We start from the raw sequence: 27,860 nt of genomic DNA on the forward strand, positions 1-27,860 counted from the left end.
TTTTTTAAATACCTTGCTTTGTCAGCATCTGCAAGACCACTTCTGTTCTTTTCTCTCAGCTTGAGTCTCTCCTCCTCCAGCTTCAAGCTGTGCTCATACGCAGGGAAGAAGGTCTGAGTGAAGAACTGCTGTGTTTTCTGCATCTAATCCTTCTCTGAGGATATGAAATTAGCCCACTATTAGGGATAAATCAGAGGCATAACTAAGATTTTATTCATTTACATGAATTTTTCAGGAGACAAACCTTTGAAAGCAAGCACAGGACTTTGCTCCATCTCCTCAGATAGGGATAACTGAAACATTTCAAAAGATAAGAGCACCTTAATAGAGACAGTCTGGTTAGCTTTCACCCCAGCTAAGACAATATCCACCGGAATGTGATACTGAGTGGTCTCTACAAATCTCAAGAGACTTTGTACTGCCAACATGAGAGAAAATGGCTGAAATTTCATTCTTAAAAACTGAAAAAACAGGCACTGACTTGAAGTGAACTTGGCTTTGTAATATTCTGCGTGGTGTCGTCCCAATGACTTGTGTCAGTCTGGTTCTCAACATCAGTTTGGATTCTCTGGCCTTTCACCTCAGCACAGCCCAACAATGCATCAAAGAACTCCAGAAAGCTAATCTACAAACAAAATAATTTGTCATATCAAATCAAAGTAATATCAACCAAAAAAAACAAAACAAAACATGAGTTCCGCTGCTGACCTCCAGGTCCAGGTTGCTGCTGACTCCATCATGAATTGCAGGACTGTCCACAGAGAGGATCTCTAACACTTTGGACACGGTTAGCTCGCAGTCATATAAAGAGAGGTCCTGTGAACAGGACTATGCATAAGAATTATGTGTGAATAATTCTTAGTAAGTTGAGACTAGATGAAAGTAAGAGGCCTGTTACCTTAAGCAACCAGACAAATTGCCTTGCAGTCAAGCTTTGGTCAGGCCGGACAGAATTTGCTTTACACAGGGCCTGGTAAATTTCCAAGCATCTGTCTAAGTAGTGACATGCAACTGAAGCATGGACAGGATGCCAGAACAGAGAGCCTAAAATAAAGAAGTACATTTTTAATAAAATAAAACATTTTTAATAATTAATAAAAGTCTATGTTTAACAGGGACATTCAAGAGAAGTTTTAATAATACAATCATAATATAATGTGTATCTCTCTACCTTTCACATTCTTTGTGTTGGGAATGATGTTCCGCTTCATGAGCTTTGAAAAACATGCTGCGAGTATGTTCTGAGAGGACCTGTAACATGGCAAGTGATCTGTGACTAGATGGAAACTTTCAAGAACATAAAAAATCCTATCATTGTAGGAAAATACTCACTCAATATCTTTGTGGCAAACATGATATGCTACAGCGATGATATAGCTGACACACTCTCTCGGTAGAATGGCAGCGTAAGGAGAATAAACCTGATCTGGATTCAGATCTGGAAGCAAAACTTTGATTACAAATAGTTTATTTGATATAAAGAGAAAACATCACAAGCCATAATTATGCTTAAAGACATTACCAGTGATGAGATGATCTACTTGCGCTTGCGTCATTCGGTGCTGGTGAACTCTACAGTCCATGAGAAACCGAGAGAACTGCAGGTAGTTCAGGGGGAATGTTTTGTCTGGAGATTTCTCATGTCCAAGGCTGCTGTAGAAGCGATATATCTCCCTTAACAAACCAAAGTATCTCAGCACTGATCTGGATACGGCCTGGATCCGGCGGACTGCGGGAAAACCTCGGGACAAACAAAGACACTAAAATTAGCGTAGATGCCATTCTTCTTATGATGTAACGAGTACATCAGGATTTATGGTTCCAGAGGTTCCAGAGTTTTGGTGCTAATAGGAGAAGGATCTGCCGCCAGCAGTCGATTTTGATATTCTAGGTATTATCAACTGGCCGGAATTTTGAGATCGCAATAGACGTGAAGGACTATAATGCGTTAAGAGCTCGCTCAAGCACTGCGGAGCTAAACCATTTAGTGCTTTGTAAGTAATCAGCAATATTTAAAAATGTATGTGATGTTTAATAGGGAGCCAATGCAGTGTTGACAGAACCGGGCTAATATGGTCATACTTCCTGGTTCTGGTAAGAACTCGAGCTGCTGCGTTTTGGACCAGCTGTAGTTTGTTTATTAAGCGTGCAGGGCAACCACCCAGTAGAGCATTACAATAATCTAGCCTTGAGGTCATGAACGCATGAACTAATTGTTCCGCATTTGTCAATGAGAGCATATGACGTAATTTAGATATATTTTTAAGATGGAAAAATGCGGTTTTACAGATACTAGACACGTGACTTTCAAAAGAAAGATTGGTATCAAAGAGCACACCCAGGTTCCTAACCGACGACGAAGACTTAACAGAGCAGCCATCAAGTGTTAGACAGTATTCTAGGTTATTACGTGTGGGAGTTTTTTGTCCAATAATTAGAATCTCTGTTTTTTCAGAATTAAGTAGTAGGAAATTACTAATCATCCAGTTTTTTATATCAGCTATGCATTCCGTTCATTTTGTGAATTGGTAAGTGTCGTCTGGGCGTGAAGGAATATAGAGCTGAGTATCATCGGCATGACAGTGAAAGCTAATGCCATGTTTCCTAATGAGATCTCCTAATGGTAGCATGTACAGAGTGTGTGTGTGTGTGTGTGTGAGTGTGTGTGAGGGTAGCATGTACAGAGTGAACAGCGGCGGTCCTAGTACTGAGCCTTGTGGTACACCATACTGAACTTGTGATTGATAAGACATCTTTTCATTTACTGCTACAAACTGATAACGGTCAGATAAGTAGGATTTAAACCATGCTAATGCAATTCCACTAATGCCAACATAATTTTCGAGTCTATTTAAAAGAATGTTGTGGTCAATAGTGTCAAATGCAGCACTAAGATCGAGTAACACTAATAGAGAGATACAACCACGATCAGATGATAAGAGCAAATCATTTGCGACTCTAACGAGAGCCGTCTCAGTACTATGGTATGGTCTAAATCCTGACTGGAAATCCTCGCAGATATCATTTCTTTCTAGAAAGGAACACAGCTTTGAGGATACTGCTTTTTCTAATATCTTTGATAGAAAAGGCGAGATCGGCCTGTAATTGACTAATTCTGTACGATCAAGTTGCGTTTTTTTAACAAGCGGTTTAATCATAGCCAGCTTAAAGTTTTTTGGCACATATCCAAGAGACAAAGATGAATTAATGATATTAAGAAGAGGATCTGTGACCTCTGGAAGCATCTCTAGCTTAGTCGGTATAGGGTCTTACATACATGTTGTCGATTTAGATGAATTAACGAGTTTAGTAAATTCTTCCTCTCCTATAGAAATGAATGAATCGAGTTTTTTCTTCAGGGAGACTACAATGCACTGCCTGATGCGATACTGTAGTAGACGGTTGCATAGTTATAATTTTCTCCCTGATATTATCAATCTTGTTAGTAAAGAAGTTCATAAAGTCATTACTGCTGTGCTGCTTGGAAACGTTTGGGTTTGAAGCTTTATTTTTCGTTAGTTTAGCCACTGTTTCAAATAAATATCTAGGATTATGTTTATTTTCTTCTAATAAGTTTGAAAAATAAGCAGATCTAGCAGCTTTTAAGGCCTCTCTGTGTGCAATCGAGCTCTCTTTCCATGAAACGCGAAATACCTCTAATTTTGTTTTCTTCCAGTTGCGCTCCATTTTTCTGGCTGCTCTCTTAAGGGCCTGAGTGTGCTCGTTGTACCACGGCGTTGGACTATTCTCTTTAATCTTCTTCAAGCGCAAAGGAGCAACTGTGTCTAAAGTGCTGGAAAAGAGAGTCAAACTTTTCTGTCGCAATATCGAGTTCTTCTAAGCTATCTGGGATGCTGAGATGATGAAACTGATCAGGAAGATTATTAATAAAGCAATCTTTAGTGGCAGAAGTGATAGGCCTCACATATTTGTAACACGGAGTCGTCTTTGCAGCCTTGGCTAAATTAAGTTTACACGAGACTAGATAATGATCTGAGATGTCATCGCTCTGCTGCAGAATTTCAACGGCATCAACATCTATTCCGTGTGATAATATTAGATCTAGAGTATGATTACGACAATGAGTAGGTCCTGACACGTGTTGTCTAACTCCAATAGAGTTCAGAATGTCTTTAAATGCCAATCCCAATGCATCTTTTTCGTTATCTACATGTATATTAAAATCACCAACAATTAGGACTTTATCTGCAGCCAGTACTAACTCTGATAGAAAGTCAGCAAATTCTTTGATAAAGTCTGTATGGTGCCCTGGTGGCCTGTATACAGTAGCCAGCACAAATGTTAAACGTGATTTATCGTTTACACTAGATAGTGTTACATTAAGCAACAACACTTCAAAAGAATTATATTTAAAACTAGATTTCTTAGTGGTTTTGAAAATATTACTATAAATTACAGCAATCCTCCCCCTTTGCGTTTCAGACGAGGCTCATGTTTATAACAGTAATCTTGGGTGGTGGACTCATTTTAAGTAATGCAATCGTCTGGTTTTAGCCAGGTTTCTGTCAAACACAGCACATCTAGATTATAATCTGTAATCATATCATTAACAATAAGTGCTTTTGGAGTAAGGGATCGAATATTCAGCAACCCAAGCTTTATCATTTGTTCATCCGTATTATATCTGTTTTTTTCATCCGTATTATATCTGTTCACATTGTCAAGTCAAGTCATCTTCATTTATATAGCGCTTTTAACAATATAGATTGTTTCAAAGCGGCTTTACAGTAACAAACGGATAATTTGAGGTAACAGAGATTGTTTTGGCTTTATAGCGGTTCTTTAATAAAGTTCTTTTCCAGCTAAAGTTAGTTTTGATTGATTAACTTCCGTCGCAAGGATCATTAGTTATTAAATTAGAGGCCGCTGAGACGACATCGTTCTCTCTACACACACTTTAAACGCGAACCTGTGAGAAACGCTGATGGCGCTCACATGCGCATTAAGAATTAATTCTATAGTTATGCGCATCTGAATATATGTGCACAGGTTTGTAATTCCCTACAAACCAAGCCTTAAACTACTTGTCTGGCCTTAACATTTTGATACAGAATTGTATCACTTCGGGGTAGATACGCGAAACCGAAATTATCCCGGCAACGCTTTATCTGTAGAGTGGTAAAGGGATCCTCCATAGGGAGAGACTAGCTGGCACTTCAGCACTGCGTTGTCATCGGGTCCAGGCGAAGGTCCTTCGTCAGATCTGGATACGGCCTGGATCCGGCGGACTGCAGGAAAACCTCGGGATAAACAGAGAGACTAATATTAGCGTAGACGCCATTCTTCTTATGATGTAACGGGTACATCAGGATTTATGGGAAGTGTTCCCGGTTCCGGCTGACCTAATCTATGCAGCCTAACATTGAATTATAGAAGTCTATAATGTGTTATGTGTATGCTAGGTCAAAGAGATGTGTCTTTAATCTAGCTTTGAACTGACAGAGTGTGTCTGCTTCCCGGACAATGTTAGGAAGACTGTTCCAGAGTTTTGGTGCTAATAGGAGAAGGATCTGCCGCCAGCAGTCGATTTTGATATTCTAGGTATTATCAACTGGCCGGAATTTTGAGATCGCAATAGACGTGAAGGACTATAATGCGTTAAGAGCTCGCTCAAGCACTGCGGAGCTAAACCATTTAGTGCTTTGTAAGTAATCAGCAATATTTTAAAATGTATGTGATGTTTAATAGGGAGCCAATGCAGTGTTGACAGAACCGGGCTAATATGGTCAGACTTCCTGGTTCTGGTAAGAACTCGAGCTGCTGCGTTTTGGACCAGCTGTAGTTTGTTTATTAAGCATGCAGGGCAACCACCCATTAGAGCATTACAATAATCTAGCCTTGAGGTCATGAACGCATGAACTAATTGTTCCGCATTTGTCAATGAGAGCTTATGAAGTAATTTAGATATATTTTTAAGATGGAAAAATGCGGTTTTACAGATACTAGACACGTGACTTTCAAATGAAAGATTGGTATCAAAGAGCACACCCAGGTTCCTAACCGACGACGAAGACTTAACAGAGCAGCCATCAAGTGTTAGACAGTATTCTAGGTTATTACGTGAGGAAGTTTTTTGTCCAATAATTAGAATCTCTGTTTTTTCAGAATTAAGTAGTAGGAAATTACTAATCATCCAGTTTTTTATATCAGCTATGCATTCCGTTCATTTAGTGAATTGGTAAGTTTCGTTAGGTTTTGAAGAAATATACAGCTGAGTATTGTCAGCATAACAGTGAAAGCTAATTCCATGTTTCCTAATGATATCTCCTGATGGTAGCATGTACAGAGTGTGTGTGTGTGAGTGTGTGTGAGGGTAGCATGTACAGAGTGAACAGCGGCGGTCCTAGTACTGAGCCTTGTGGTACGCCATACTGAACTTGTGATCGATAAGACATCTCTTCATTTACTGCTACAAACTGATAACGGTCAGATAAGTAGGATTTAAACCATGCTAATGCAATTCCACTAATGCCAACATAATTTTCGAGTCTATTTAAAAGAATGTTGTGGTCAATAGTGTCAAATGCAGCACTAAGATCGAGTAACACTAATAGAGAGATACAACCACGATCAGATGATAAGAGCAAATCATTTGCGACTCTAACGAGAGCCGTCTCAGTACTATGGTATGGTCTAAATCCTGACTGGAAATCCTCGCAGATATCATTTCTTTCTAGAAAGGAACACAGCTTTGAGGATACTGCTTTTTCTAATATCTTTGATAGAAAAGGCGAGATCGGCCTGTAATTGACTAATTCTGTACGATCAAGTTGCGTTTTTTTAACAAGCGGTTTAATCATAGCCAGCTTAAAGGTTTTTGGCACATATCCAAGAGACAAAGATGAATTAATGATATTAAGAAGAGGATCTGTGACCTCTGGAAGCATCTCTAGCTTAGTCGGTATAGGGTCTTACATACATGTTGTCGATTTAGATGATTTAACGAGTTTAGTAAATTCTTCCTCTCCTATAGAAATGAATGAATCGAGTTTTTTCCTCAGGGAGACTACAATGCACTGCCTGATGCGATACTGTAGTAGACGGTTGCACAGTTATAATTTTCTCCCTGATATTATCAATCTTGTTAGTAAAGAAGTTCATAAAGTCATTACTGCTGTGCTGCTTGGAAACATTTGGGTTTGAAGATTTATTTTTCGTTAGTTTAGCCACTGTTTCAAATAAATACCTAGGATTATGTTTATTTTCTTCTAATAGGGTTGAAAAATAAGCAGATCTAGCAGCTTTTAAGGCCTCGCTGTGTGCAATCGAGCTCTCTTTCCATGAAACGCGAAATACCTCTAATTTTGTTTTCTTCCAGTTGCGCTACATTTTTCTGGCTGCTCTCTTAAGGGCCTGAGTGTGCTCGTTGTACCACGGCGTTGGACTATTTTCTTTAATCTTCTTCAAGCGCAAAGGAGAAACTGTGTCTACTTCGGGGTAGATGCGCGAAACCGAAATTATCCCGACAACGCTTTATCTGTAGAGTGGTAAAGGGATCCTCCATAGGGAGAGACTAGCTGGCACTTCAGCACTGCGTTGTCATCGGGTCCAGGCGAAGGTCCTTCGTCAGATCTGGATATGGCCTGGATCCGGCGGACTGCAGGAAAACCTCGGGATAAACAGAGAGACTAATATTAGCGTAGACGCCATTCTTCTTATGATGTAACGGGTACATCAGGATTTATGGGAAGTGTTCCCGGTTCCGGCTGACCTAATCTATGCAGCCTAACATTGAATTATAGAAGTCTATAATGTGTTATGTGTATGCTAGGTCAAAGAGATGTGTCTTTAATCTAGCTTTGAACTGACAGAGTGTGTCTGCTTCCCGGACAATGTTAGGAAGACTGTTCCAGAGTTTTGGTGCTAATAGGAGAAGGATCTGCCGCCAGCAGTCGATTTTGATATTCTAGGTATTATCAACTGGCCGGAATTTTGAGATCGCAATAGACGTGAAGGACTATAATGCGTTAAGAGCTCGCTCAAGCACTGCGAAGCTAAACCATTTAGTGCTTTGTAAGTAATCAGCAATATTTAAAAATGTATGCGATGTTTAATAGGGAGCCAATGCAGTGTTGACAGAACCGGGCTAATATGGTCAGACTTCCTGGTTCTGGTAAGAACTCGAGCTGCTGCGTTTTGGACCAGCTGTAGTTTGTTTATTAAGCGTGCAGGGCAACCACCCATTAGAGCATTACAATAATCTAGCCTTGAGGTCATGAACGCATGAACTAATTGTTCCGCATTTGTCAATGAGAGCTTATGAAGTAATTTAGATATATTTTTAAGATGGAAAAATGCGGTTTTATAGATACTAGACACGTGACTTTCAAAAGAAAGATTGGTATCAAAGAGCACACCCAGGTTCCTAACCGACGACGAAGACTTAACAGAGCAGCCATCAAGTGTTAGACAGTATTCTAGGTTATTACGTGTGGGAGTTTTTTGTCCAATAATTAGAATCTCTGTTTTTTCAGAATTAAGTAGTAGGAAATTACTAATCATCCAGTTTTTTATATCAGCTATGCATTCCGTTCATTTTGTGAATTGGTAAGTTTCGTCTGGGCGTGAAGGAATATAGAGCTGAGTATCATCGGCATGACAGTGAAAGCTAATTCCATGTTTCCTAATGATATCTCCTGATGGTAGCATGTACAGAGTGTGTGTGTGTGTGTGTGTGTGTGTGAGTGTGTGTGAGGGTAGCATGTACAGAGTGAACAGCAGCGGTCCTAGTACTGAGCCTTGTGGTACACCATACTGAACTTGTGATCGATAAGACATCTCTTCATTTACTGCTACAAACTGATAACGGTCAGATAAGTAGGATTTAAACCATGCTAATGCAATTCCACTAATGCCAACATAATTTTCGAGTCTATTTAAAAGAATGTTGTGGTCAATAGTGTCAAATGCAGCACTAAGATCGAGTAACACTAATAGAGAGATACAACCACGATCAGATGATAAGAGCAAATCATTTGCGACTCTAACGAGAGCCGTCTCAGTACTATGGTATGGTCTAAATCCTGACTGGAAATCCTCGCAGATATCATTTCTTTCTAGAAAGGAACACAGCTTTGAGGATACTGCTTTTTCTAATATCTTTGATAGAAAAGGCGAGATCGGCCTGTAATTGACTAATTCTGTACGATCAAGTTGCGTTTTTTTAACAAGCGGTTTAATCATAGCCAGCTTAAAGGTTTTTGGCACATATCCAAGAGACAAAGATGAATTAATGATATTAAGAAGAGGATCTGTGACCTCTGGAAGCATTTCTAGCTTAGTCGGTATAGGGTCTTACATACATGTTGTCGATTTAGATGAATTAACGAGTTTAGTAAATTCTTTCTCTCCTATAGAAATGAATGAATCAAATTTTTCCTCAGGGAGACTACAATGCACTGCCTGATGCGATACTGTAGTAGACGGTTGCATAGTTATAATTTTCTCCCTGATATTATCAATCTTGTTAGTAAAGAAGTTCATAAAGTCATTACTGCTGTGCTGCTTGGAAACATCTGGGGTTGAAGATTTATTTTTCGTTAGTTTAGCCACTGTTTCAAATAAATATCTAGGATTATGTTTATTTTCTTCTAATAAGTTTGAAAAATAAGCAGATCTAGCAGTTTTTAAGGCCTCTCTGTGTGCAATCGAGCTCTCTTTCCATGAAACGCGAAATACCTCTAATTTTGTTTTCTTCCAGTTGCGCTCCATTTTTCTGGCTGCTCTCTTAAGGGCCTGAGTGTGCTCGTTGTACCACGGCGTTGGACTATTTTCTTTAATCTTCTTCAAGCGCAAAGGAGCAACTGTGTCTAAAGTGCTGGAAAAGAGAGTCAAACTTTTCTGTCGCAATATCTAGTTCTTCTAAGCTATCTGGGATGCTGAGATGATGAAACTGATCAGGAAGATTATTAATTAAGCAATCTTTAGTGGCAGAAGTGATAGGTCTAACATATTTGTAACACGGAGTCGTCTTTGCAGCCTTGGCTAAATTAAGTTTACACGAGACTAGATAATGATCTGAGATGTCATCGCTCTGCTGCAGAATTTCAACGGCATCAACATCTATTCCGTGTGATAATATTAGATCTAGAGTATGATTACGAGAATGAGTAGGTCCTGACACGTGTTGTCTAACTCCAATAGAGTTCAGAATGTCTTTAAATGCCAATCCCAATGCATCTTTTTCGTTATCTACATGTATATTAAAATCACCAACAATTAGGACTTTATCTGCAGCCAGTACTAACTCTGATAGAAAGTCAGCAAATTCTTTGATAAAGTCTGTATGGTGCCCTGGTGGCCTGTATACAAAAGCCAGCACAAATGTTAAACGTGATTTATCGTTTACACTAGATAGTGTTACATTAAGCAACAACACTTCAAAAGAATTATATTTAAAACTAGATTTCTTAGTGGTTTTGAAAATATTACTATAAATTACAGCAATCCTCCCCCTTTGCGTTTCAGACGAGGCTCATGTTTATAATTGTAATCTTGGGTGGTGGACTCATTTTAAGTAATGCAATCGTCTGGTTTTAGCGAGGTTTCTGTCAAACACAGCACATCTAGATTATAATCTGTAATCATATCATTAACAATAAGTGCTTTTGGAGTAAGGGATCGAATATTCAGCAACCCAAGCTTTATCATTTGTTCATCCGTATTATATCTGTTTTTTTCATCCGTATTATATCTGTTCACATTGTCAAGTCAAGTCATCTTCATTTATATAGCGCTTTTAACAATATAGATTGTTTCAAAGCGGCTTTACAGTAACAAACGGATAATTTGAGGTAACAGAGATTGTTTTGGCTTTATAGCGGTTCTTTAATAAAGTTATTTTCCAGCTAAAGTTAGTTTTGATTGATTAACTTCCGTCGCAAGGATCATTAGTTATTAAATTAGAGGCCGCTGAGACGACATCGTTCTCTCTACACAGACTTTAAACGCGAACCTGTGAGAAACGCTGATGGCGCTCACATGCGCATTAAGAATTAATTCTATAGTTATGCGCAACTGAATATATGTGCACAGGTTTGTAATTCCCTACAAACCAAGCCTTAAACTACTTGTCTGGCCTTAACATTTTGATACAGAATTGTATCACTTCGGGGTAGATACGCGAAACCGAAATTATCCCGACAACGCTTTATCTGTAGAGTGGTAAAGGGATCCTCCATAGGGAGAGACTAGCTGGCACTTCAGCACTGCGTTGTCATCGGGTCCAGGCGAAGGTCCTTCGTCAGATCTGGATACGGCCTGGATCCGGCGGACTGCAGGAAAACCTCGGGATAAACAGAGAGACTAATATTAGCGTAGACGCCATTCTTCTCATGATGTAACGAGTACATCAGGATTTATGGGAAGTGTTCCCGGTTCCAGCTGACCTAATCTATGCAGCCTAACATTGAATTATAGAAGTCTATAATGTGTTATGTGTATGCTAGGTCAAAGAGATGTGTCTTTAATCTAGCTTTGAACTGACAGAGTGTGTCTGCTTCCCGGACAATGTTAGGAAGACTGTTCCAGAGTTTTGGTGCTAATAGGAGAAGGATCTGCCGCCAGCAGTCGATTTTGATATTCTAGGTATTATCAACTGGCCGGAATTTTGAGATCGCAATAGACGTGAAGGACTATAATGCGTTAAGAGCTCGCTCAAGCACTGCGGAGCTAAACCATTTAGTGCTTTGTAAGTAATCAGCAATATTTTAAAATGTATGTGATGTTTAATAGGGAGCCAATGCAGTGTTGACAGAACCGGGCTAATATGGTCATACTTCCTGGTTCTGGTAAGAACTCGAGCTGCTGCGTTTTGGACCAGCTGTAGTTTGTTTATTAAGCGTGCAGGGCAACCACCCATTAGAGCATTACAATAATCTAGCCTTGAGGTCATGAACGCATGAACTAATTGTTCCGCATTTGTCAATGAGAGCTTATGAAGTAATTTAGATATATTTTTAAGATGGAAAAATGCGGTTTTACAGATACTAGACACGTGACTTTCAAATGAAAGATTGGTATCAAAGAGCACACCCAGGTTCCTAACCGACGACGAAGACTTAACAGAGCAGCCATCAAGTATTAGACAGTATTCTAGGTTATTATGTGAGGAAGTTTTTTGTCCAATAATTAGAATCTCTGTTTTTTCAGAATTAAGTAGTAGGAAATTACTAATCATCCAGTTTTTTATATCAGCTATGCATTCCGTTAATTTTGTGAATTGGTAAGTTTCGTCTGGGCGTGAAGGAATATAGAGCTGAGTATCATCGGCATGACAGTGAAAGCTAATGCCATGTTTCCTAATGAGATCTCCTAATGGTAGCATGTACAGAGTGTGTGTGTGTGTGTGTGTGTGAGTGTGTGTGAGGGTAGCATGTACAGAGTGAACAGCAGCGGTCCTAGTACTGAGCCTTGTGGTACGCCATACTGAACTTGTGATCGATAAGACATCTTTTCATTTACTGCTACAAACTGATAACGGTCAGATAAGTAGGATTTAAACCATGCTAATGCAATTCCACTAATGCCAACATAATTTTCGAGTCTATTTAAAAGAATGTTGTGGTCAATAGTGTCAAATGCAGCACTAAGATCGAGTAACACTAATAGAGAGATACAACCACGATCAGATGATAAGAGCAAATCATTTGCGACTCTAACGAGAGCCGTCTCAGTACTATGGTATGGTCTAAATCCTGACTGGAAATCCTCGCAGATATCATTTCTTTCTAGAAAGGAACACAGCTTTGAGGATACTGCTTTTTCTAATATCTTTGATAGAAAAGGCGAGATCGGCCTGTAATTGACTAATTCTGTACGATCAAGTTGCGTTTTTTTTAACAAGCGGTTTAATCATAGCCAGCTTAAAGTTTTTGGCACATATCCAAGAGACAAAGACGAATTAATGATATTAAGAAGAGGATCTGTGACCTCTGGAAGCATTTCTAGCTTAATCGGTATAGGGTCTTACATACATGTTGTCGATTTAGATGAATTAACGAGTTTAGTAAATTCTTCCTCTCCTATAGAAATGAATGAATAAAATTTTTCCTCAGGGAGACTACAATGCACTGCCTGATGCGATACTGTAGTAGACGGTTGCATAGTTATAATTTTCTCCCTGATATTATCAATCTTGTTAGTAAAGAAGTTCATAAAGTCATTACTGCTGTGCTGCTTGGAAACGTTTGGGTTTGAAGCTTTATTTTTCGTTAGTTTAGCCACTGTTTCAAATAAATACCTAGGATTATGTTTATTTTCTTCTAATAGGGTTGAAAAATAAGCAGATCTAGCAGCTTTTAAGGCCTCTCTGTGTGCAATCGAGCTCTCTTTCCATGAAACGCGAAATACCTCTAATTTTGTTTTCTTCCAGTTGCGCTCCATTTTTCTGGCTGCTCTCTTAAGGGCCTGAGTGTGCTCGTTGTACCACGGCGTTGGACTATTTTCTTTAATCTTCTTCAAGCGCAAAGGAGCAACTGTGTCTAAAGTGCTGGAAAAGAGAGTCAAACTTTTCTGTCGCAATATCGAGTTCTTCTAAGCTATCTGGGATGCTGAGATGATGAAACTGATCAGGAAGATTATTAATAAAGCAATCTTTAGTGGCAGAAGTGATAGGCCTCACATATTTGTAACACGGAGTCGTCTTTGCAGCCTTGGCTAAATTAAGTTTACACGAGACTAGATAATGATCTGAGATGTCATCGCTCTGCTGCAGAATTTCAACGGCATCAACATCTATTCCGTGTGATAATATTAGATCTAGAGTATGATTACGACAATGAGTAGGTCCTGACACGTGTTGTCTAACTCCAATAGAGTTCAGAATGTCTTTAAATGCCAATCCCAATGCATCTTTTTCGTTATCTACATGTATATTAAAATCACCAACAATTAGTACTTTATCTGCAGCCAGTACTAACTCTGATAGAAAGTCAGCAAATTCTTTGATAAAGTCTGTATGGTGCCCTGGTGGCCTGTATACAGTAGCCAGCACAAATGTTAAACGTGATTTATCGTTTACACTAGATAGTGTTACATTAAGCAACAACACTTCAAAAGAATTATATTTAAAACTTGATTTCTTAGTGGTTTTGAAAATATTACTATAAATTACAGCAATCCTCCCCCTTTGCGTTTCAGACGAGGCTCATGTTTATAACAGTAATCTTGGGTGGTGGACTCATTTGAAGTAATGTAATCGTCTGGTTTTAGCCAGGTTTCTGTCAAACACAGCACATCTAGATTATAATCTGTAATCATATCATTAACAATAAGTGCTTTTGGAGTAAGCGATCGTATATTTAGCAACCCAAGCTTTATCGTTTTTTATTTGTTGAACATCAATTAAATTTTTAACCTTAGATGGGTTAAGACGTTTTTTTTATGTCCTAATTCGGGGAATAGACACAGTCTCTATATGATGATATCTAGGTGAAAGAGGCTCTATGTGATGGGACTTATCTGACCTTGGTGACGCGAGGCCGCTAGCAGACGGTCGGTTTGGCCAGTCTGTCTGCTTCCTGAGCTGAGGCCCAGATTGTCATGTTTGAGCTCTAAGACTATGAGCCAAATTACTAGAGAGAAGAGCAGCACCATCCCAGGAGGGATGAATAAGTATAAGTAACAAGGAATGATAGTAAATAATGATTAAAAACAGAAAGATGCGAAGCTTACAGACGCAAACCAATGCAACGCAGCAGTAGCAGCAGCAGGGCAGACAGGAGCAATCGAGCAATGGGTCAGATTGCTCAGTCACATGGGCCATGGGAGAAAGGTGCGAGTGATTAACATTATTGTTTGGAAACTCTCTTTCCATCTTCGTCTTGTCTGTCCTCAGCCTCCAGCTGTTCTGTATGTCTGAAAATAATTGTAAATTGTAAAAATATGGGCTTCAAAAAACATTTTTTTTTAAATCTAGGGGATTTTTTTTTAAATACCTTGCTTTGTCAGCATCTGCAAGACCACTTCTGTTCTTTTCTCTCAGCTTGAGTCTCTCCTCCTCCAGCTTCAAGCTGTGCTCATACGCAGGGAAGAAGGTCTGAGTGAAGAACTGCTGTGTTTTCTGCATCCAATCCTTCTCTGAGGATATGAAATTAGCCCACTATTAGGGATAAATCAGAGGCATAACTAAGATTTTATTCATTTACATGAATTTTTCAGGAGACAAACCTTTGAAAGCAAGCACAGGACTTTGCTCCATCTCCTCAGATAGGGATAACTGAAACATTTCAAAAGATAAGAGCACCTTAATAGAGACAGTCTGGTTAGCTTTCACCCCAGCTAAGACAATATCCACCGGAATGTGATACTGAGTGGTTTCTACAAATCTCAAGAGACTTTGCAGGGTTTTTCCTGCATAGAGAATTATGAGGCCGCCGCCTCCGTCAAATTTCGTGCCGCCTCCGGCTCTCGACAAAACTCAGACAGACAGTCATGGTCAGATACACTTTTTCCACCATGACGGTTCTGTTGCTGTTACCACTTGTGTCCATTCTCAAAACGTATAGTGCTGCGCGGATAATCCGCGGGTCGGGAGGGCCAAGTAGCCTAATAAAAAAACATTCCATTCCAATTATTCGAGGGTGGATGACAGATAAATCATTATAATGTGTTGAGTTTAATAAAGACACGGAACTCTCATCACGGTAAAACGCAACGAACGTGCGGAACGTGGGAATTACAACGTTAAAATTAAGTCACTTACATTTTAGACGCAATGGTTGTTTTTGTTCTGTTTCAGCAGCGAAAATAGTTCCAAACAAAGATCACAGCAGAACCAGAGCCAATCTCACAGCAACACTCAGCCATGTTTCATTAGGCTAATGAATGATTCAGCGTTTTGAACGAATCAAAGATTCAATAACCTATTCATAAACTGCCTCATTCTGAATAAATCAGCCTTTTAAACGAATCGTTTGAATTAATGACTGAATGACTCGCTCATTAACACGGTCGCCTGCCGCCTCCTACTGGCGGTTTAGTTTCAAAGTATCATTCTTTTCAACATTCCTTATTTGTATATTCAAAAATATTTAAAATAATCTAATTTAATACAGTTATAATTTTTCAATGTAAATTATTTAATTTGATTGGTAACAACCTAGTGTCTTATTATTTTAATTGAATATATTGAAAATCGAATGTAAAGAGTTTTATCTTTAAAAACAGATTAGCTCATAACACTAGTAAAACAGTCTCGACTAATCGAGCCACGAACGGCGTGCTAAGTGAGCTTGTTGATAGGAATTACGTTTGTGAAATCTAACGTAGCGCGGCGTTCGTTTTCCAAGATGCAGGCATGAAAACAGGTCAGGGGTAAAAAAGGTGAGAAGGATGCGGCATATATACCGCCCCCCCCCCAAAAAAAATAAAAAAAAAATAAAAAAATAAATAAATAAATGTAATGAGTGAGTAGGAACGCGTGAGAATTAACACGGACAGCTGAAATAAGTACAAAATTCTCATTTATTAATAGAATTTAACTATACCCCACAGTGATGAATCCCCCCCCCCCCCCCCCCCAAAACATGTAAGCTGCATTGGCATAGTATTAGGCTACCAGTGTTCCTCACAGGATTTTTGGATCACTGTGGTGAGTGGACCTCTGCCACTCTAGGGGGGTTCAGGGGGCATGCTCCCCCGTAAGAATATTTTGTGCTTTTTAATGTTAAATTCATCAATCTGGTGCAAATTAAACAAAGAAAAATTCAAAACTCTTTTAGTTACAGTGTCTGTCTACATTACTACTACAATAATAGTTATAATATTAATCCCATGATAGTAATAGCCATATATTGTAAAACAAATGCACTGAAAAATAAAGGAAACTTTCATAATTAGTTTTGTACTAATTTCTATACTTGAAAGAGTATATTTCTATACTTCACATTAAAGATTTGATTGGGCTAGCCCAGTGTCAATCAAGAAAAGAACCAATGGGCCGCTGATCTACGCCTTTCATCGGGTGTCAGAGAAAAAAAACTATTTACTACTACTATTTATCACGCATTAAAAATGCCCCAAACCAGTCGTCTGTATGATAATCTGAAACAAGGACTGGTGGGCCGTTGTCCTGCTTCACTTCACAGATGCTGAGTGAAAGGAGAATTATAGAATGAAAGGATACTCATTTATATGACACTTTATTCATCAGGAGAACAGCTCGTTCAGCGCGTCATACGTCGTCCTTTCAGTTTCGGTTTTCAATCGATCAAGTTTTTTCACGTTCTCTCGATAAACCACCCCTTTCAATCCGATCGAAATTATTTATAATAGAGCTGACACTTTGAGTTTTTAACGGGTTATGTTAAAGCCCTACTTGTTATTAATGTTTTTATGAAATATCTCTAGTGAATGCATCATATCACCGTATTATTTATCGCCATGCGAGCCACATGAGGCTCGCGAGCCGCGCAATGAATAACACTGCACTGTTCCTGCTCGCTCAGCGCTCACGGCGCCCGTGCCCGCTCGCGATATTATCTCGCCCACTTCTATGTCAAAATTAAAAATAATGACATTGGCAACATCGCTGTCTGTATCTGACAGGACAGTTAACATTGTAAGCTAACTTACCTCAGGCTTGCTTTCCGACGTGCGGTACTTTGTTCGGCAGTGTGTCCAGTTGTCAGACTCGCGGTGTAAAAGACTTTGAAAACATTTCTGCCCTAACGTTACTCTTGACTCGTATTGGCTGTCATGTTTCGGCATTAGGAATGATGATTGTTTTTTAAAGCTGCGAAGTTTATGGTAACTTTATAGGGGATAAATGCTGCCCCCCCCCTGCACAAATCACGTAGGTGACCCTTTTAGGTTTTAAAACGGCGAATTTCGCCGAAAGGTGAGGAGTTTTCATGCCTGAAGATGACGCCTGTCTGTAAACGCGTAATGTACTGTATTTATAAAGTATCTTCTTATTAAACTGTCTGTACACTTACAAAGTTCTCAATGCTTCGGTTTGTATGTAAGGACCCTCATTATGCTACCGTGTTAGTGTGAGGCTATTTTGAGCCTTGTTAGTGGTATTAACTAGCGATTTACTTTTACTTACTCTGTGCCCCATATACTAGTGTTATGAGCTAATCTGTTTTTAAAGATAAAACTCTATACATTCGATTTTCATGAAAACGCATCGCAGGGAACGATCGACTCGGTAACCATGTGTTAATTACCCCTAGGTTCATTTTTCACTGGATTTGTCCTTTAAGGCTATTAACCCTCTGAGGTCGACAAACGCGCGGGCGCGTTTTGCTGGATTTTCTCCACATTGTAGCACTATAAACTTAAATTACTCAGTCATTTATAGTCATACAGAAAAAAGAAATATAAAAAAGAATCTGTGATATTTCTCCTTTTGTATGTGTCCACTTACAATCAAACCAAAATATTGTGCTTTTGTAAAATAAAGAAAATAAACAGGGTGTGCGTTCTGCCTCTCCGTTGCGGTGAACTTTTTTTTCTTGAGCACGTCTATAAACTGAAACAAAACTCAGTGAATACTTGTCACACATTTATGAGCCATATACCTTTATAAACATTTAAGTGTGTACTTTTAAATGATCGGATTCAAAACGAAAACAAATATTCTCTGTTTAAGTAATTTGTATAAAACCAACAAGATGTCCAGCTTCTCAAACGCTTCCTCATTACAGTTAATTTGGCCACGCCTACTCGCACAAAAGATATTCACATGCAAATCTCCACATGGACCGCGTCTCGCTCATTACCTCAACAACAAAACACTTCACTTCACTTTTCGTCGAGTTTGAAAGACGTGCCTGAGCTTACATTGGATTTAGGCTACCTCAGAAGAAGAAGAACCCGATTTGAAGACAAGAAAGGTGTAAGGTAAGAAATTCTTACATATTAGTTTGTTATTGTTGCATAAATGTCACGTTGCAGTTGAACTGTTGCTAGATATATGGGGAATATTATAATATTTAGACCCGTGTTTACTGTTACTGTGTTTGTGGATATCTGCTCAAACGTAGATATGTATATGGTAACCATAATGTTTTATATTTGAGCGCAATCGCGTTTGAATGTATCATATTTTTGATAGCGATCGCGTTTGAATGTATCATATTTTCCTGCGCGATCGCGTTTGAATGTACACATCATATTTTGGATGAAAGCAAAACGCACCAAACGGCTTCATGTTTTTATTATTATCTCATTTCATATCATCATAACGGATGGAAACATTTGAAGTAACATGATAATCAATATATTTTTCTCTAGCTTAGTTGTTACTGAAATCTTTTGGAAGATTTATACTGCTATAGGTTATTTGTTGTTATTATTATTTTATCTGGCACTGCGCATATACCTTATGCCTACAGGCACAACAAACTTGGTGTTCATCATTATATTATATATTGTTGGAAACATTTGTGTGTGTGTGTGTGTGTGTATTCTGTGAATTTTAAAAAGGAATTTTAAAAAGCAATTTTAACCAGAAAAATCTAATATTTATTTCCAAAATCGTGCAGGCCTTTCTCTTGATATCAGTATGTTCACTTTTTTTTTTTCAGGGCCCAGATGCCACTGAGGACTTCAACATTCACATGAGTCTCTGTACGTGAACACGGTAAAGTGAAAATCTTGGAAATGAAAGGTATGTACAATGTTTTTAGGAATGGCACAAAGGTCTCTGTCTTTGAAGTGCTTTTTTGGCATTTGTTGTGTATCTTTGGATTATGTTGTGTTGTAAATAAATCCAAACAATTTAAAAGCCATTCTTTTTTAAATCTCCTCATTTACAGTATTGTGCAAGGTTGCTCAGAATGACAGGGCCTGATAGCTCCTAATAGGGCCGTTAGGGGAGGTTCTTTGTCTTTCTCAGGTGAGAAAAGCTTACATATTAATGAGCTTGCGCATAAAGCTTTCTAACACAAAACACGTCGTAAATTTTTTAAATCAATATATTGTCTTATCTGAATGAGCAGTCAGGGTGATTTTCACATAGTTTTGCAGCAAATATTCTAGGCTACGTCATACAATTTTCAAAAGTCTTGTGAAGAAATAATCAGTATGGGTTTCATGGCCTTATTTCAGTGAGATTTTTTTTTTGTATTTTCACAAACCACGCATAAATGTCATTATCTCAAAACTACAAACTTTTACACACATGCTGCTGATATATTATTGTAGCAGAGTTTGTGCTGAATACAGTGTAATTAGACTTTAGCCATGAAAATGTCACAAGTAACAGAAATAACCAGAAATGTCAGAGCATGTCAGAACACCTCCAGGGCCCAGAAAACAGCTCAGACCTCAGAGGGTTAAATGTAATTTTGCCAAAAGAAGAACTTTTATTTTAAATAAATGTTCTTTTTTAATTAGCCAACTTCAGTGTGATATGTTACCATATTATCATGCTTAACACTGAGAATTTGAATAATTGTAATGTGATGATCAGATGCAGATATCTAAATCAAAGAATATGGGCGGTTTGCGGGTGGATTATTTATTTTTAACAGTGGATTCGGGGGACTCAAAGTGCACCAGATTTATGAATTTATCTGTAAAATGTACAAAATTTTCTTCCGGGGGGGGGGGGGGGGGGGGGAGGAGCCTGGTACCCCCTTAGCGGTACCAGGCTCCTCCCACAAAAATAATGTGGGAAACACATTAGGCTATATGATGATCTACAAAAAATACAAATTTAATAACCTTATTATTAAAATACATTATTAGGATTTTACCACCTCCGCCTCATTTTGAGCCAGGAAAAACCCTGCTTTGTACTGCCAACATGAGAGAAAATGGCTGAAATTTCATTCTTAAAAATTGAAAAAACAGGCACTGACTTGAAGTGAACTTGGCTTTGTAATATTCTGCGTGGTGTCGTCCCAATGACTTGTGTCAGTCTGGTTCTCAACATCAGTTTGGATTCTCTGGCCTTTCACCTCAGCACAGCCCAACAATGCATCAAAGAACTCCAGAAAGCTAATCTACAAACAAAATAATTTGTCATATCAAATCAAAGTAATATCAACCAAAAAAAACAAAACAAAACATGAGTTCCGCTGCTGACCTCCAGGTCCAGGTTGCTGCTGACTCCATCATGAATTGCAGGACTGTCCACAGAGAGGATCTCTAACACTTTGGACACGGTTAGCTCGCAGTCATATAAAGAGAGGTCCTGTGAACAGGACTATGCATAAGAATTATGTGTGAATAATTCTTAGTAAGTTGAGACTAGATGAAAGTAAGAGGCCTGTTACCTTAAGCAACCAGACAAATTGCCTTGCAGTCAAGCTTTGGTCAGGCCGGACAGAATTTGCTTTACACAGGGCCTGGTAAATTTCCAAGCATCTGTCTAAGTAGTGACATGCAACTGAAGCATGGACAGGATGCCAGAACAGAGAGCCTAAAATAAAGAAGTACATTTTTAATAAAATAAAACATTTTTAATAATTAATAAAAGTCTATGTTTAACAGGGACATTCAAGAGAAGTTTTAATAATACAATCATAATATAATGTGTATCTCTCTACCTTTCACATTCTTTGTGTTGGGAATGATGTTCCGCTTCATGAGCTTTGAAAAACATGCTGCGAGTATGTTCTGAGAGGACCTGTAACATGGCAAGTGATCTGTGACTAGATGGAAACTTTCAAGAACATAAAAAATCCTATCATTGTAGGAAAATACTCACTCAATATCTTTGTGGCAAACATGATATGCTACAGCGATGATATAGCTGACACACTCTCTCGGTAGAATGGCAGCGTAAGGAGAATAAACCTGATCTGGATTCAGATCTGGAAGCAAAACTTTGATTACAAATAGTTTATTTGATATAAAGAGAAAACATCACAAGCCATAATTATGCTTAAAGACATTACCAGTGATGAGATGATCTACTTGCGCTTGCGTCATTCGGTGCTGGTGAACTCTACAGTCCATGAGAAACCGAGAGAACTGCAGGTAGTTCAGGGGGAATGTTTTGTCTGGAGATTTCTCATGTCCAAGGCTGCTGTAGAAGCGATATATCTCCCTTAACAAACCAAAGTATCTCAGCACTGCAAACTCCACCTGCACAGATGGAAATAAAATAATACTTACACAGCACACCAACACAAATTTGCCTCTGGATTTACCCCAGGATTCATTTCAAATAAGGTGAAAAACCTGTTTGAGTTCTTGATCTCTGTGTTCCTCAGGGACTCTGTCTAACAGAGAACTGATGTTCAAAACCATGTCAGATCCGAGCGGTGAGTTTGTGCTTGACTGTGAAGATCTTTTGGATGAATCATCTAATCAACAGAGATAAAGTATTAGAAACACTACAAGTAAAAAATAATAATAAATAAAACCTCCTGACATACTGTAAGGGACATGAAATTGAGTAAACAGTGTTTATAGTACACTATCAAAAAATTCTGATAAGTTAACTCTCTCTAAAGGTTTTTTGGCACTATACGGTTATCCGGACCACATGTGATGACCTACCCCAACCCCGCCCCTAAACCTACCCGTCACTGGGGTTACGACCAACCAAGAGCGGTTGTGGTCACGTGTGGTCAGGTGTGGTCACGTGTGGTCAGGTGTGGTCACGTGTGGTCACGTGTGGTCAGGTGTGGTCACGTGTGGTCAGGTGTGGTCAGGTGTGGTCAGGTGTGGTCACGTGTGGTCAGGTGTGGTCACGTGTGGTCAGGTGTGGTCAGGTGTGGTCAGGTGTGGTCAGGTGTGGTCACGTGTGGTCAGGTGTGGTCAGGTGTGGTCACGTGTGGTCAGGTGTGGTCACGTGTGGTCAGGTGTGGTCAGGTGTGGTCAGGTGTGGTCACGTGTGGTCAGGTGTGGTCACGTGTGGTCAGGTGTGGTCACGTGTGGTCAGGTGTGGTCAGGTGTGGTCACGTGTGGTCAGGTGTGGTCAGGTGTGGTCACGTGTGGTCAGGTGTGGTCAGGTGTGGTCACGTGTGGTCAGGTGTGGTCAGGTGTGGTCACGTGTGGTCAGGTGTGGTCAGGTGTGGTCAGGTGTGGTCAGGTGTGGTCCGGATAACCGTATAGTACCGTTTTTTTATTTATTATTTTTTAGAATGACTGTTTACGGTACATTAGGGCTGGGCGATATATCGCATGACATTGTTATGCGCATCTCGTCAGTAAAGCCGGTTCCTTGATTAGTAGTAAATCGCCATCACCTGCTTTCAGATGAAGCGGCATTTACAACACAGAGCCGTAGTTCACTGACAAGCTGAGCCATATCGCATTAATTATCGCAGGCGATACGGGCATCATTTGTAGTTGCCAATGCACAAACTGTTTCCACAACATTGTCTAACATCAAATGGCAAACGTAATGTAAGTGGAACAAAACTGCTCGTTATTGTGCGGTTGACGGACCGTTTATCAGTTTGGACCAGAGCAGCGCGAGCCGATCGTGATCATGCGACACTGTTACTACACAGCGCTAATAAGAGATCCAGTAAATAAAGCATTTGAATTCGCCACAGAAGTAATAACATCGCTGCGAGATCTAGTGAGAAACATTCACATTTCTCCATTATTAACGGATCAAACAGCGCTGACGTGGAAACCAGGAATAAACTGTGCCATGAATGAACTATCCAGTGTCCACAGATCTGCAACATTCACTGTGGATTTACTGTAGTAACACTAACTGCAACCATGGAAGTTTGGCAGGAATAGTAGGCTATAATGCTTTTAAGTAACATTACGTTGGTTTTATTTTGACATTATGAATACAATTGCTGCCCTCAAATGTTAATCTGAACTAAAATAAACCTTTGTTTATAACTACTACAGTATTACGCTACATTTCATTTTTTCCAAGGAGCTGTTTTGTTTTATATGCTCCTAAGAAGAGTCAATTATAGCTCCATCATTGCTCAAAGTAAAAAATCATACTTTATTATGTTAGTTTAAATCTTTTTTTTTTTTTAATTCTCTGGCATTTCTTTCTTTTTGCTGTATCGAACCAAACCGTGAATTTTGTGAACCGTTACACCCCTAATATATATATATATATACATTGTAAACTACAGTTATATATACATATTAATTTATACAATTCAATTTAGCTATATAGGAAATCAGTTGCTAGGGACAATGGTCAACTATATAGTTTAGTAGCCATTAATTGACTAATCAGAATCAAGTATTCCAGAGAGCTAATGATATTTAATTCTGGTCATGAATATTACTTAATACTTTACTCTTGTCTGGAAGAGGAGTCGTAAGCCCACTCAGGCCAGGGGTGAAGGCAGGAAATTCAGCCACGCAGTCCTTATGAAACTCCCCTTCATATACCCGTCGTCCATTTTCACAGGTGTATGTCCCCTGCAAAAGACCATCTGCAGTGTTGGAATCACACAGCCATCTCACGTCTCCATAGTTTGAAAGGTGGTTTACCTGTCCATGTTTTTGGTAGTTTTTCCACTCTCCACTATACACAGCCCCACTGGCATACAAGAACTGTCCTTGACCTTGACGCACGCCTTCAACGAATTCTCCCCTGTACTCGTTCATACGAGGGTACTGAGAACCTGGAACTCTTTTACAGAACCATGTGTGCGTTCCTTTTCCATCCTACATTAAGTAAGAAACTTTTCAGTACAAAATTATACAAAATCATAGTGTAGGAAATTACCCTAAAAATAAGGGCAAAGTTAGTAAATGACAGACCTGGATGCCATTCACCCACTGTCCACGGTACTGCTGATTCAACTGAACCCATCTCATCGTTCCTTCTCCATGTCGGACATTGTTCCTCCATTGTCCTTCATACATATTGCCAGATGGGTAACTTAATGGGAAACAAATATATTTATATTTTCTTCAAATGTTAATATATAAAGAAAAATATATATATATTTATAAAGAAATGATTACTATCACACACCGCCGCTTTCCCCAGCCCTCTCTTCTGTTGTTCACCCAGTCTCCTTTGTACCATGATGTGGACGCTTGGTTATAGTACATTACACCCTGTCACCATCACAGGACACCAGTCAAGATATTTATTATTAAATGCATGTGACAATGCATTACTATGAGACAATAGATGTGTGTATGCACATACCTGGCCTTGTCTTTTGCCCAGATACCACTGACCTCTGTACACACTAGAGGTTTTGAAACATCTGAACACCCCGACACCATGACGGACACCTTGGTGTAACTCCCCCTCATAAGTGCTGCCATCTCGCCAGGTGTACGTCCCATGTCCCATGGGTTGATTTGATTTAAAATCCCCCTGCCACAACAGATATTTCGTCTCCAATGTCAATGTCTCCAATCAAAACACTGGGGTATTATGTGACTTATCAAATCATAGCTAATGTACATGACTTCCATGAACTCTTTACATACCTGATACTTTATACCGTCTGACCAGATATATTCACCAGAGCCATGCATCAACCCATGTGCAAAATGACCCTAATGAATGCAAAATGGTAGAAACAATGAAATCATGTTTGGTAATTTAAGGTTTTCAAGCAGAATCTGTAAAACTGGGCCTAGGGTTCAGTTTTGTGATCAAATATATTGCATTTATTTCTAAATGTTCATCTTTCCTCCCTTACAACATTCATACATACATATGTATAACCCGAATACGGTATTCGGAAAGGCACAAATAACGTGTTTTTTACAAATACTTATTTCGAACAAATACTTTAAAAATATTTGTATTCGGGAACGAGAAAAACTTTATATCAAAAAGCTGCGTTTCCTCATGAGACGGCAGTGCCGATTATTTGCGTAATAATCAAGAAACTTTGCTGCCGTACCATGAGTCCAGCAGGCGTAATGATATGACGCAGCGCCTGAAAATAGTCCCCAGCTCGGTAACTTCCAACGTGACCGGGACTAAGTTTGTCTAACCGATTAGACCTATTTTCAGGCGCTGCGTCATATCATTACGCCTGCTGGACTCATGGTACGGCAGCAAAGTTTCTTGATTATTACGCAGGAATGAGAGTATAGTTCCTAGCCATATCAGCCTAGAAAATCACAACTTTACATTTTCTGTCGGTCTTAGTACACGATGTAGCTACAGAAGAGTCAAGTTTTAAATAGGAAAAATATCGAAACTCTTTGTTCATTTTTTTGAGAGAGATGCTAATGGTCTTGTCCGATTCAATGATCTATGCTAAGCTATGCTAAAAGTGGTACCGCCAGACCCGGAGATCGGCTGAATGGATTCGAAAACGGTAAAACTCAACTGTTTAACTCTGGGGGAGTTGTAAAATGAGCCTATTTCCAAAAAAAAAGTGGAGAATCCCTTTAAACTGTAATTTATTCCTGTGATCAAAGCTGAATTTTCATCATTACTCCAGTCTTCAGTGTCACATGATCCTTCAGAAATCACTCTAATATGATGATTTGATGCTCAAAAAAAACATTCATTATTGTTTTCAATGTTGAAAACAGTTCTGTACATTTTTTTTTTTCAAAATCCTTTGATGAACAGCATTTATTTAAAATAGAATATTTTCTAACATTATAAATGTCTTTACTCTAACTTTTGATCAGTTTAACTCATCCTTGATGAATAAAAGTATTGATTAATTTTATTTATTTCCCCCAAAAATAAAATTAAAATTATTACTGACCTTAAACTTTTGAACGGTAACGTTAGTGTTTAATGTTACAAAAGCTTTAGATTTCAGATAAATGCTGTTCTTTTGAACTTTCTATTCATCAAAGAATTTTGAAAAAAAATTGTACACAACTGTTTTCAACATTGATAATAATAATGAATGTTTCTTGAGCATCAAATCATCATATTAGAGTGATTTCTGAAGGATCATGTGACACTGAAGACTGGAGTAATGATGCTGAAGTTCAGCTTTGATCACAGGAATAAATTACACTTTACTGTATATTCACATAGAAAACAGCTGATTTACATTATAATAATATTTCACAATATTACTGTTTTTGTTTGTATTTTTAATCAAATAAATGCAGCCTTGGTGAGCAGAAGAGACTTCTTTTAAAAACTTTAAAAATCTTACTGACCCCAAACTTTTATGTATATATATATATATATATTTACATAAAAGTTTTGTTTTTATGTATTTTTTTAATCTTTTGTTATATTTAAATATATATATTTATATACTGTGTATATATATATATATATATATATATATATATATATATATATATATATATATTTAAATATAACAAAATATATGTTAAGTAATATATAATGTAATACAGTAATGTAATATATGTAATAATATATAGCCTAATGTAATATATAATATAATACAGTAGCAATGTTAGCAATGTTCTTAATAAAAGTTTAGTGCGTTTAAATTAGATTTACATTTTTATAACGTACAGGATCTAAAGGTTGAAAACCCCTAAGTTATCGTTCATCACTCACCTTGTAAATGTGGCCACCTTGAAAGTAAGCGACACCTTCTCCATGAAACATTTCTCCACACATTTCACCCTCATATCTGAGGAAAAAAAAGATCCCAAACACTACAAACCCATATTTTATTTGTCAACCAATCTGAGTGTTATCATTTCGCAAGAATGTCTAACCTTTCCACGATTGCACGTCGAAGAATGGGAACTTTACGGCACTGATCATGTTCATTGTTTGGTCGATGGTCGTCCGTGAGCCGAGACGCTGCAGAGGAGGAACACACAGCAGAGCTCGAGAAGTCCTGTCCATCGCCAGGCTCTGTGACGGACTCCGACACTAAACTGGACGTGGAGGACTGTCCTAACACTTTACTTAACATCGGTTCTGGCGTAACGTTAGATCCGTTAGAACTTATTATTTTTTTCCCTTTAGCTTTCGCGAGAGAGAGAGAGTCAGAATTATTCGCTAGATCACCAACTAG

General features: G+C 38.6%; 2 protein-coding genes across 4 annotated transcripts in view; both read right to left on the bottom strand.

Annotated features, from left to right (window-relative positions):
• LOC311088076 (radial spoke head 10 homolog B-like) overlaps positions 1-4,905 on the bottom strand; it is a 304,215-nt gene extending 299,310 nt beyond the window's left edge. For 2 of the 3 annotated variants that reach the window (XM_084121734.1, XM_084121735.1), the window contains exons 1-8: positions 1,523-4,905; positions 1,333-1,438; positions 1,172-1,251; positions 899-1,044; positions 709-816; positions 482-625; positions 245-293; positions 13-154 (exon numbers count right to left, since the gene is read on the bottom strand). In XM_084121734.1, the coding sequence (XP_083977860.1) occupies positions 144-154; positions 245-293; positions 482-625; positions 709-816; positions 899-1,044; positions 1,172-1,251; positions 1,333-1,438; positions 1,523-1,583 (705 nt within the window). In that variant the 5' untranslated portion in view covers positions 1,584-4,905 and the 3' untranslated portion in view covers positions 13-143. The remainder of the gene's footprint in view (positions 1-12; positions 155-244; positions 294-481; positions 626-708; positions 817-898; positions 1,045-1,171; positions 1,252-1,332; positions 1,439-1,522) is intronic. The other variant, XM_084121733.1, reaches the window with a different exon arrangement.
• A 44-nt stretch (positions 4,906-4,949) lies between these two features.
• On the bottom strand, positions 4,950-27,860 carry LOC311088872 (radial spoke head 10 homolog B-like; the record flags this gene model as incomplete). Its single annotated transcript, XM_084123248.1, has 18 exons — positions 4,950-14,877; positions 14,958-15,099; positions 15,190-15,238; positions 20,832-20,975; positions 21,059-21,166; positions 21,249-21,394; positions 21,522-21,601; positions 21,683-21,771; positions 21,868-22,062; positions 22,159-22,283; positions 24,207-24,330; positions 24,403-24,579; positions 24,676-24,796; positions 24,893-24,978; positions 25,073-25,246; positions 25,363-25,431; positions 27,392-27,467; positions 27,556-27,860. Coding segments are annotated over 18 exons (2,277 nt in total), but the record flags the coding sequence as incomplete, so codon positions are not given.

The sequence above is a fragment of the Abramis brama genome (assembly GCF_963993115.1).
Source record: "Abramis brama genome assembly, chromosome: 8".
Lineage (NCBI taxonomy): Eukaryota > Metazoa > Chordata > Actinopteri > Cypriniformes > Leuciscidae > Abramis > Abramis brama.